Source organism: Glossina fuscipes, unplaced genomic scaffold (genome assembly GCF_014805625.2).
Source record: "Glossina fuscipes isolate IAEA_lab_2018 unplaced genomic scaffold, Yale_Gfus_2 93963, whole genome shotgun sequence".
Taxonomy (NCBI): domain Eukaryota; kingdom Metazoa; phylum Arthropoda; class Insecta; order Diptera; family Glossinidae; genus Glossina; species Glossina fuscipes.
This window is the reverse complement of record NW_024005137.1, coordinates 4,368-16,408: the sequence shown is the minus strand read 5'-3', so window position 1 is coordinate 16,408 and position 12,041 is coordinate 4,368. Positions and strand designations below refer to the sequence as shown.

Here is a 12,041-nt window from a genome sequence, read left to right as displayed (position 1 = left end):
CTTTGCATGAAATTGATGTGTAATTTTTGGCGTCTTATCACCGAAATGACTGAATAGCTGTATGCGATGAACTGCGGTGTAGGGTAACTAATGTTCGCCTTTATCCAAGTATGATATTCTTACTTGTTATTTTTAATTTTTACTTCTTTTTTAAAAGGATAAAAAATTTTTAGAGCAAGCTTAGCAAACTGCTGCTTATTTTATTTATTTATTTATTTATTTATTTTTTTCCTTTTGGTTTTCTTACTCTTTTAGGTTGGTCGTGAAGTAGCACATCCTGGTGTAGCTAATGATTTCGACGAAGAAGATGCCAAAAAATATTATACCTACTATCAATGGGTTTGCTTTGTACTCTTCTTCCAGGTAAATTTTCATTTATATGCATTTATGCGAACTACACATTCGTTTTTATTGCCTTAGCAAAAGAAAAGAAGACAACAAAATTGCAACTTTTAAACAAACATAAATAAATTCATGGTAACAAGTTTAATTATGAGTCTGTAAACTACAATTATGGTCAGAACCGCATATCATCTGATTCGCATAAACGCAAACCTTAAATGGATGTGTGTACGTGTATGTGTATTGTATGCTTATTTGCAAACATGTGCGTCCAGAATAATGTCAAACATTCATTAAACCGTGTCAGAAAGTAACAAAGCATAAAAGTGACTATAAATAAAAAAAAATAAAAAAAAATCTTTTTCAGAAAATTTTCATTTAAATGGAAAGTAAGATTCAGTCCTTATATTGGGCACGCTGTGGTAAGAGGTGGCCTGTTTGGTGAATTCGTTGCTGCATTAGTTTACTGAAAGTATTTGCTCTCATTATATGCTGCGACTGTTTCCCCAATACTTGATATTACTTTATAGTCGATCCACTTTTTAACGATAATACGCGAAAGATAAATTTTACAACATAATGGGTAGTGCGACAATGATCATATTCGCGTTAACCACTATATTCACTTCTTTCATTGAACTGTGTACCTTATTTTATTCGAGTCGCTTTGGTTGCTTCAAACTTCTTCTTCGTTATTAACTACAATCACCTTTTAAATGTCCTTTAAATGGGGAATTCTTAACATACACTCAACATTTTTTTACACGATACATACTTTTCTTAGAAAACCATGCAAAAAAAAAATCATATTAAAGAATACCCTACGACCTATGGTAATTTTGGGGATATTTTCCGCAACTTGAAAAAATCGTGTAAAATGAAAAAAATTGTAAATATTTTCAAAAAAAATCGTGCAAAAAAAGTAATAATAATTGGGAGAATTTAATTGCCAAAATTGGATCTGATCTCATATTGAATATCGTCTCCGTAAACCTACAAGCATTGTCAACTTTTCAAATCTGATTGAAGGAAAGAACGCTTCATAGAATGCCGATTATGATGATTATTATTATTATGATTGCGATGGTACGCGGTGCGCACGCGGAGGAAGTCTTCCGAAAAATCAAAACAAGACACTTTCAACTTTGATCACGAAAGATTTATTTAATAATATCAGATGAGAGTCCAAAAATTTCATTAGTAAATCAAATTCAAATCAAATTTGATGTTGCAGCCAAAAATTTCTGAAATCGTATGATTTTTAGTGTAAAACATGCTTTTTAGAGACGATCTCGCAATGCCAAATATGTCGTCTCATACTATCAGCTTTTAGTGTTTTTTACTTATTTTTTAAGTCTTTTTTGTTACCCAACGTTAGAAATTTCTTTTTTTACTGATAATTTTGTAAATTGAAATTATGAACATACACACGCACACACGTGCACACACAGCCACAGGCACATAAACATGGCGAGACAAGAGCAATTAAATTATATGCATACGCGTATAGCGTTTTGTCGTAATTTTTTTTTTTTTTTTTTTTTGTTGATCTTAGCTTAACGAACTCCACATTGGTCTTTATTGTACGCTGAAATAGTTTCAATTCTATCTCAATTGAGTTTAATTAGAGTTTTGTGCTTTTGCCTTTTATTATGTTATATTGTGTTTTATATACATATATATATATATATATATATATTTTACATATTATATATAAAGAATGACAAACGCATTCGCTGTCATGTACATAAAAATGTTTTTAAAACAAGAACATTTTCAACCTTCTAAGTGATTCAGGGCACACTCTCTCAGTTGGTATTTAAAATGCACGCGGTAGATATATAGTATCTATCCATGTCTTCAGGCGTTTTTCTATACTTTGTTCGTTCGTCATTATGACTGTGAAGTTAATTTTTTTGCTTTTTTTCTAAACTAACATATCACTCAATAAGTCTCCGGTCTGGCAAATATATTTCTACACTGTTGAGAGTATAGTATCTATCCATGTCTTCAGGCGTTTTTCTATACTTTGTTCGTTCGCCATTATGACTGTGAAGTTAATTTTTTTGCTTTTTTTCTAAACTAACATATCACTCAATAAGTCTCCGGTCTGGCAAATATATTTCTACACTGTTGAGAGACCCATATGATTTTTTAGATAGCATCAGCACCGTCAAACGAAACATGTCAAAATTTCACAATATTCTCACAATTAATTTACAGGTTGCAATGATTTTAGTTACGCTGCTCTTGTAATTTTCAAAACAGTGGAAAAACACAAGTTCCGTATATAGATTAAACTATTACTTTTTAGAGAGATAATTTGAAACAATTTATGACGACTCTTTTAAAGAAAATCGTCTTGATACCCACGATGCTGAACGCTTTGGTCGCCCGAGATCGTCTGGGAAGAAATCCACCAAGCCCCAAGTGACAAAATTTTTTTTTTATTTTCAATGCTTTTCCTTTGACGTTTCCTGCTTTTTACTCATAAGGTAAACGAGAGATAATGTTGGAAACTATTTCGTATATTCCTCAAGTAAAGGTCTGCTATTCATACAAAAATTCATAAATTGGAAAACTAATATGGCAGACAACGCGTTTTGGTGAATTAATTTTTTCTTAGTAATACTAGTGGTACGGTCATCAAATAGAAGGGCTTCTAGAATAGAAGGCTACAAGATGAGTGCGTTGATTCTAAACTAATTACGATGGACGTCACCACGTGATGGATTAATTTTTCTTAATGAGACCTTTTAGTGAAGTGAAAGGTGAAAGGCAAAATTTTATCTCAGGTGGTTATGCGAGATTCGGCCCCAGCTAAATACAACTTTCTTGCTTGCATTATTTGCTTATAATAATTGCTTATCGACAGCTCAACGAATCTCAGTGACCGAAGAACGAGCGTACATTGCAACTTACCCTAATAATTGTAATTGGCATTAGCGCACCATAGAGGAAAGCTCGACCAACGCAATTTAAATCCATGCTTACAAAAAAAGTGTTTGTAGAAGTGTATTATCCTTCGATAAAAATTATATTAGACATCACCCGATAAGTTCATAAGATAACAGTTTTAGTTTTATTGAATAATGAAAAAATTTTAATTTCGTATATATGTAGCATAACACACACCCATTAAATAACTGTAGCTAATAAACTAATGGTTGGCCTGTCATGAAACTTTCAAACATTTCATTGGAACGTTATATCTAACTTAGAAAATCATATGGCTGGGTCAATAGCCATTCTACGAACTTATTGAGCGATGTAATAAACGTAATTCCAGCTTTAATATGTATTTAATTCCTCGAGTGATACATATAAACAATAAATTTAAAAATTATTTTTTGCTTTCTAATCCACATATACACACGCACACACACACAGAATACGTTGCGTTTATGTTATTGGACGATATGATGGGCTAAAGAAATCAATGATAATATTGTATAGTGACACCAAGTGAATGATGATCTTTGTTGATGAACCGTATAAATAAATATCAATGTGTGCGTGTGTGCTTTTCTTTTTGTCTTTTTTTTGCTTTTGAATTAAACTCATAATTAAGTGCTGCCTATTTTTAGGCTATAGCTTGTTATACGCCGAAATTTCTCTGGGATAAATTTGAAGGCGGTCTGATGCGTATGATCGTTATGGGTCTCAATATAACAATTTGTACAACAGAAGAGAAATATGCCAAGAAAGAAGCTCTACTGGATTACCTAAGTAAACATATTAAGGTAAATGCAGTCATCAAGTTTAATCCTATTTTTTTAATAATCAAAAACATTTCCAATAATATATAGCGTCATAAAATGTATGCTTTACGGTACTGGTTATGCGAGGTGTTATGCTTCGTTAACATTATCGTGCAAATGTATATAATGAATCGTTTCTTCGATGGCGAATTCTTATCATACGGTACCCGTATTATGCAATTATCCGATGTGCCACAGGAGCAGCGTTTCGATCCAATGGTTTACGTGTTTCCACGTGTCACTAAGTGCATCTTTCATAAATATGGCTCATCCGGTTCACTGCAAAAACACGATTCCCTATGTATACTGCCGTTAAATATTGTCAATGAGAAAACTTATGTCTTTATATGGTTTTGGTATATGATATTATTATTCTTATTGGCGGGATTAATCATTTTCCGGTAAGTTGTACATTCTATGAAAGGAAAAGAAAAACAATTTATGATAAAGACATGTGTGTGTGTGTGTGTATTTATTTATTTATTCATTTATTTGCAGAGCTGTTATTATTTTATTGCCCAATTTTCGGCCACGTTTATTACATGCTCGTAATCGTATGATAAGCTTGGAGACTTGCCGCATCTTATCGGAAAGACTAGATATCGGTGATTGGTGGCTAATTTATATGTTGGGCTGCAATCTTGATCCTATGATTTACAAAGAGGTTATGAATGAATTCTCCAAAGATTTGGAACCATCTGCTAATAAATAATACCTACAACTATAGTCCCTATCCCTTCCAAAAAGCAAAAAATTACGAATTCCATAATGCTATGTGAGTGAACATAGTTCTGTGATGAAGAAAACCAACAAACAAATGAATTTTTTTACGAATACTTCAGGCTTCAGGCTTCCCATATATATATAAATACATATATATAAATGTATGTATATATATATATATATCCAATCAAATGACCCCAACTCGCAAAACATTATGAATTAATTATATATATAATGCTTGTATACATATGCATATGTACTAGCACTGCAATGATCACAATTTGAATTTTTTTTTTTAATTTTATTTAATTTAATTAAATTTAATGTAATTTAATTAAATCGATTAATTTAATTAGTATTTTCTACTATCATTCTGTTTAAATGGAAAGCTTTTAGTTCATTATCATCTTTGAAGCTTTCAATCGTATGCATGTGTGTATGTGTATTAATACTCTTTTATTTTTATTTTTCTTTTCATTTTTTTTTTTTTTTTTTAACTTAGCTAAATCCTAAATATATATTTTATATGTATGTAAATTGTCTTTGTTTCTTCGCTTCTTCCATTGAAGCTCTTTTTAACTGAAATCATTTAGAAATCATTTATAATTTATATGAAAACGATTTGATTACAGATTCGTTTGCACATCAATATGTTCGTCCCAAGATATACATATATATATATAACAAGTACATATATATATACGTATATATATATGATTATGAATGAGAAAGAAAATTTTATATATTTTATATATGTTTATTAATATATTTATATACAAACACATAATACAAATAAAAATTCGAATAAAGCAATATTTTTAGATAGATTTAAAAACCTTTTGTTTCCTTTTATCTAAAGCTTCCCCTCAAGTATATGGCTTTCAGCAAAAAAACCTATCAAATTTGTCGTTAAAAATAAAGATAGGAACGTAATAAATGAATTCGACTCAAACATTCCTTGACCGAGTAAGAGATATGAGTTTAGAAAATGATCGTCATCTACGCGCCCAATGCAGAAGAAACTAAAACAACCTCAAAGAAGAAGAATTGATAATTTTTTTTTTATTTTTTGTTTAATTTTCTTCTATAACAATCGATCCCCTTGATATATCTGATATCTGAAAAGCTAATAGACGAAATATTCACCAGAGCCACTTGCATGTTCATAACAATTGTCGTTATCCCGGCTTACTTACAACTTATTTTCCATTTATTCTAGCGCATAATCGATTTCGGATGGATTAGTCAACCATTTAGAACCGTTTTCGAACTGACGAACATCGAGAGGTCATAGGATTTCGAAAATATCTCCAGGAGATCTCAAGCTATACAAGACTGTAAGAAAAAATTAATTCCAAGTTATTTGATAAATTAATGTTATTTGAAAGATGTATTGTAAAAGACTTGAATCAGAACCAGATTGAAAAATGATGTAAGTTGCATTGTTTGCAGTTTTGAAAATTATGTTTCGAGACAAACGAATTTAAAGTTTAAAGTAGCAAGTGACCCTATACTGCTAGGCAGTTATGTTCGAAAAGTCCATCTTTTTTAAAATTTTCGCCACGCCCACAATTGTTTTAGCTAATTAAGGTGACCAAAAAAAAAAAAAAAAAAAAGTTGATTTTTTACAAAATTTTACAGTGATCTAACGTCTTAAGTTAGAGATCCTTAAACCAGTACGAACGTATACTAAAAGAGAAGGGGTAAACTTTTCTTTTGTAATTGTTGGAATTATCTCAATAATACATGAAACTATTATTTATAAAAAGAAAAGAATTATATTAAAGTTAAAGAGACACAAATCTCTCTATAGTCTCGATTTATCTATTTTTGCTGCCGATATAGAGAAACATGCTGGAACTATATCACGTAAGTGAAGGTATTCGATATTTTCGAATAAGACATCCGTCTCTTGAAAGGCAGCATTGCTGATCCAAATGTATCTAAATACGGCATTATATAATACGCTGCAAAAATAAGTAACGTAACGTAGTCAAGGATCATATGCTATGAAATTCTGCAAAGTCTCATTTTTGGACTCATAGCATAGCAAAAATGAAAAGATAATAATTAAAGGTAGCTTTGATACTATGAACACAGTTTGTAGATCCGTAATAGAGATCCTAAGTCTTGTTAAGTAAAAACAAGTAAAAACGTTATAGTCGGGCAAGTTCGACAATTAAAAGCCCTACACCACTTGCCCTAATACAGTGAAGCGCTCTGCACAAAAAATTACACATTATTTTCATGGAAGGGCGCGCTGGACGATGCCCGAAACATCGCATGGCATGATCGAAATTTAGCAAAGTTACTTTACTTCCTCAAAAATTTTATCTTTCAGTTTCCATTATAAAACATAACTAGAAATTAGACTTTCTCTTCATATAAGCGCTTGCATTCATGATAGCCCCTAAATTTGTTGGCGACTATGCTATCCGAATTCCCTACCGTTCATTTTTCCCGTTTGCTGAAGCGCCTACTCTTCACGGGACATTTTATATGCGGGTCGAGTAAATATACCTATGTGGTTCAAATTTGATCCACTTAATTTTTATTTCTAATTACTAACGTGAAAAAATGTTCCTGACTTGGGTCTACATTTCCTGCGAATCCTTATAAGCGATCCAAATTCGATAAGGTTGACCTCTTTGCCGATTTACTATTATATACCAATTTTCACAATGAAATTTTAAAAATTATTATATAAGGAGAGGTTGAAAGAATTACTTCAGCGCAATCAAATTTTTGATGCCAATTTTGAATGCCGAAGTTCTATAACTCTGAGTGTTTTGTCGAGAAATACTAAAGATCACAGTTTTTTCCGAAAAGGTATGTGAGTAAAAGCCGCTACACCGAAATTCATTAAAATATCTCATATATTGCGACCTGTAGGTTGAACGGAACAATGCATTGACAGAATTCAGAGGGACAGACAAGAATCATTCAGAATCATTTTCTGAATCGATCGGTATAATAAAAGTTGCTTATGAGTGTTACCTACGTCCTTACAAGCTTAATATACCCCATACTATACGCAGCATGGGGTGTAAATATAAAATTTCCAAAATTTAAAAAAATCAAATACCTCAGTAAAAATACTTGATATATTTACATTCTTCTTTCATGTATTTAGGGTATTTAGGGTAAATCATAACATGTCTTAAATGTCTTAATGGAAAACTAGGATTTAAATAGCTGTAATGAATCGAACGCAATTGTTTGTCTGTGCTTTCTTAATGATAATGTATTACCGACAATTTTTTGACGTCCTTAAGAAGTCCCTACATTAACAATATCAAAGATTATTAGAATAAATTACATGATGCTTCCGCATTACTAACCTTCTCTATCTCTCTTTTCGTGCAGATGTCCTTACACTAAAACAAAGGTTTTAAAACGAGGCATTAACGACGCAAATGAATCTTTACTGTAGCTGACGCGCTCTCAACTTCATTTAATTTAAGCATATTTTAGACTTAAAAGAGGATTTGCTATGAATGGTTCATGTACATATTAACAGATTCAACACATTCTTATACAACAAACCAATTGAATTCAATGCCTGCAAGCTTAATCTTTCCTTCCTTCCTGCTCAAGCTTAAAAGGAAAGAGGACGGAAACATTTATATCTGAAAAAATGCACCTTTTTTTTAAAAAAAAAAAACATCTAGATTTTGCATGTGTAGAGGATATGTGATATGGATTCAGATTTTAGTGATTACTAAGTTCACTTCAGGCAAATCCTTTTTTTTGCGTCTTAATAATTATCGTAGAAAACAAATTTACCGCATATTTGCTGCGTAATTTATGACTCATACATGTACATATATATATATATATATATATCTCATACATATATTTATATCTCATTTTTACCATTGTTTTTATATACTCGTTATATATATTTTGATGATATTTTCTTTAAAAAAATCCGCAAATGAATTGCAAATCTTTTAAGATAACAATTAAACGAAAAGGTAAACGATACAAAATGATATATGAAGATAAGCATAATCACATAATTAATATAGAATATTATCAGTTTTACAATCATAGGTATATTAAGCTAAAATTTTGAAAAATGTTTTAAAATATATTCTGTAAGAATAAAGCAAAAATGCAATTTTGCAAATGAAGAAACAAATTTCAGATTACATTACATAGATTATCACAATACTTATTATACTCTAAACATTTACGTTTTATTTTCACTAATACAACTGATTGTTAAAATCAACCGCAACAGGAACGAGTAGTTCCATTTACTGGAGCGCCAGCGTCGTCGGAGCCATCTAAAGAATCTTCAACAATTAAGCGTCGTTGACCAAATTGACCATTAAGTGCCGATCTTTGGTTCTGTTGATTGTTCTGTTGGACATGTTCGATCATAAATTCTGTTAATTCCGTAAATAATTTTTCAATGTTTTCATTAGCTTTGGCCGACGTTTCAAAATAATACGCCCCGACACTGTCTGCGTAATCTAAAGCATCCTCAAATGGCACAGTACGTTCATTTTCTAAATCTGTTTTATTGCCTGCTATAGTTAAAATTATATCGGAGCCCAGCATACGTTTCAATTCTTTTACCCAATTTTTAACTTTTTGAAATGAATCTTCATCGGTTATATCATAAACAAGTATAGCACCGTGTGAGCCTCTATAGTAGATAGGACCCAATGCATGGAATCTTTCCTGACCAGCAGTATCCCATATATTAAGCTGGACTTTGGCACCGTTGTCTAAATTTACTTTCTTCGTTAGAAACGAAGCCTGTAAAGTACTGATGTGTTGCGGATTGAATTTATCCTCTACATAGCGTAATACAATTGATGTTTTGCCCACGCATCCTTCGCCTAATAGAACCACTTTGAAATTATATTGTGTCGTTGAATTTACTAGCGACGGACTCATTTTGCCGTCTTTCTTTCGTTTTATTTTTTCTTTTTTAAATCTTCTTTTTTGGTATATAAAAGGCCTGTAAACGATAAACCTACTAAATTTTTTTTCAGCAAGGTGTTTATACTAAGCAGTATTGTCAGTAACTAGTGATACTATTTAACTTGGGGATTGATTGCCACATTGGGGAATGAAATCACTTCATGAAAGGAACAACTTAGAATGAAACATCTTTAACTATAACAAAATGCGATGTAAATGCAAAGTAAAAATCAGTTGAATTTATAAATGTCGCAATAATATAACAACGCTTACAAATTTATAGTTTGGGGGATTGTTTGGATTGTCTTTAAATTAAATAAATTTTCAAACAATTGGAATTAGTCGGTGCACTATTGCAGAAGGTTCATCGTAGCTGTCATTGACACATTTATTATTCACTATTTTATGTGATTTGTTACTGCTAAGGCAGGGTTGAGAGTTTACGAAAATCTCAAAGCAAAAGAAGAAGCAGAGGATATCTTATTTTATATGCAAATTATTATAATTCATTAATATGTGTTTTTTTATTAGCGCATTTGGGAAATATTGAGTATTAGTATAACATGAAAAACATGACTGTTAAATAAATTGAAAGGTTTTAAAATATATGATATTTTCTTTTTTAATTACATCATGATCACACAGTTGTAATTTGTATTAGTTCAGTGCGAAAATTGGTGCACTTGCAATTCTTGAATTGAAAGACAGAGTTGTAAACATTATGTACTATCAAAACCTAGATTTGGTACGCGTGCACACATCAATAGCTAATTATAATAAATAAAATGGTAATAATATTTACAATCCTTTTTGTTTCGAAATAGATGTGACTACTGTCTTGAAAAATAAATTATATATTTTATCTGTCAGGTCTTAATTTACTATCAAAAATTTTGGATAAGTAAACATTCCAGCAATAAACGAAGAGTAAGCACAGAAATAAATTGATCCACAATCTTGCGTTTTTTGACACGTATTTGTTGGCTAGAACAATAGGACGATACTTCATTCTTTAGTTCGAGGGATGGTGCGTCTTACAGCTTTACTTCTTTCTTTCAAATAAACAACTTATTATAAATATTTTTCTACATCATTCTCGTCCACGTTAATTACATAATATATAAGCAAATTATCTTCGCCCATAAAAAGTAAGGGTGGCTTTGTTCAGAACTTCAAACTGCCTAATGGGTCCATTTTTATGCATGCCTTCACTTATATAAAATATTGATCATAATAATATTGTTTTAACATTCTGTCAAATAAAACAAGTTGTCAAGGGTGTTACAAGATATAAAATTATTATTAATTAAATATTTGAACAATTGAACTAGAAAATTAAAAAACGATGAAACGAAACGGGCTTGCTTGATGTTCTTAGTCAAGTTTTGCAAAATACCGAAATGTAAAATTTTCACATACATTTTTTAATGAAATGAATGTAATACAAATAAATTTAAAATATAATTTTAGTAGAATCTTTAGTTCACAACAAGAATGGCAATGATAAGAAAGCGCACTGAGCTCAGTAATTCAGCCATACAGATATTAACAATTTTCTCACCTACAAGAAAACACAAAATTAAAGAGAATGATTATTAACAGGGTTTTCGCCGCTTAGGCAGACGGACAATGCAGTATAAGTTTGGAAGAACGCAGTGTTGGAATATACATAAACAACTCAATTACTGCTGTAGAAGTATTCAGCAAAATTGAATCGTTTGGAAAAATGGCTGTATGATCGCGTTTTGTGTATATAAGTATTAAAAAAGCGAACAATTGTGCTGAATATTGTAGCCATAATTTCGTTTTGTTTTCATATTTAAATTACTCTCCCATGTGTCACTTATCAAAACAGATTCACGCAGCAAAGGTGAAATTTCCGCGAAAATATATGCAGTGTTACATACTGCTAACGTTTCAGTTTTTCTAGTTAGAAAAAAAATTATTAACAGACGAGCTCTTATTTTCAGTTTTTATTAATATTTGTTGGAAATACATTTTATTATAGAATTGCGTACAGCAGACATGCACAAAAACGTAGGCGTACGTATATGTAGCTGGCTTTCAAATTTTGGGTTTTCCTGATCGTATGCTTTATTGCAAAAATGCCGTGACGCCTATATGCGCTAAATAGTTGGTTATCGTTTGTTAATCAGATGCAAAATATAATTTTTTTTTGTTATATTCAACATTTTGTATTAAAATTTCCTCAATTTAATATTGTTTCAATTTCAGTATGTATGCATTTTTCTTAACCCTATAAAGGTATTTTTTTGC

General features: G+C 31.0%; 2 protein-coding genes across 2 annotated transcripts; one reads left to right on the top strand and one right to left on the bottom strand.

The window, feature by feature from the left end:
- The first annotated feature begins 233 nt into the window (after window positions 1–233).
- On the top strand, window positions 234–4,857 carry LOC119644171 (innexin inx1-like). The gene is made up of 4 exons (XM_038043694.1): window positions 234–363; window positions 3,930–4,085; window positions 4,152–4,504; window positions 4,602–4,857. The coding sequence occupies exons 2-4, from the start codon at window positions 3,984–3,986 to the stop codon at window positions 4,813–4,815; spliced, it is 669 nt and encodes a 222-aa protein (XP_037899622.1). The 5' UTR covers window positions 234–363; window positions 3,930–3,983; the 3' UTR covers window positions 4,816–4,857.
- Window positions 4,858–8,707: 3,850 nt separating this feature from the next.
- Window positions 8,708–9,865, bottom strand: LOC119644170 (ras-related protein Rab-21-like). The gene has a single exon (XM_038043693.1). It carries the CDS (start codon window positions 9,735–9,737, stop codon window positions 9,060–9,062), a length of 678 nt encoding a protein of 225 aa, XP_037899621.1. The 5' UTR covers window positions 9,738–9,865; the 3' UTR covers window positions 8,708–9,059.
- Between the last annotated feature and the right edge of the window lie 2,176 nt (window positions 9,866–12,041).

Bases quoted from the DNA above. Each gene is read 5' to 3' on its own strand.
- LOC119644171 (XM_038043694.1), top strand. From the start codon at position 3,984: ATGCGTATGATCGTTATGGGTCTCAATATAACAATTTGTACAACAGAA. The intron at 4,086-4,151 runs GTAAATGCAGTC...AATAATATATAG, and splicing joins ACCTAAGTAAACATATTAAG to CGTCATAAAATGTATGCTTT. The intron at 4,505-4,601 runs GTAAGTTGTACA...ATTTATTTGCAG, and splicing joins GCGGGATTAATCATTTTCCG to AGCTGTTATTATTTTATTGC.
- LOC119644170 (XM_038043693.1), bottom strand. From the start codon at position 9,737: ATGAGTCCGTCGCTAGTAAATTCAACGACACAATATAATTTCAAAGTG.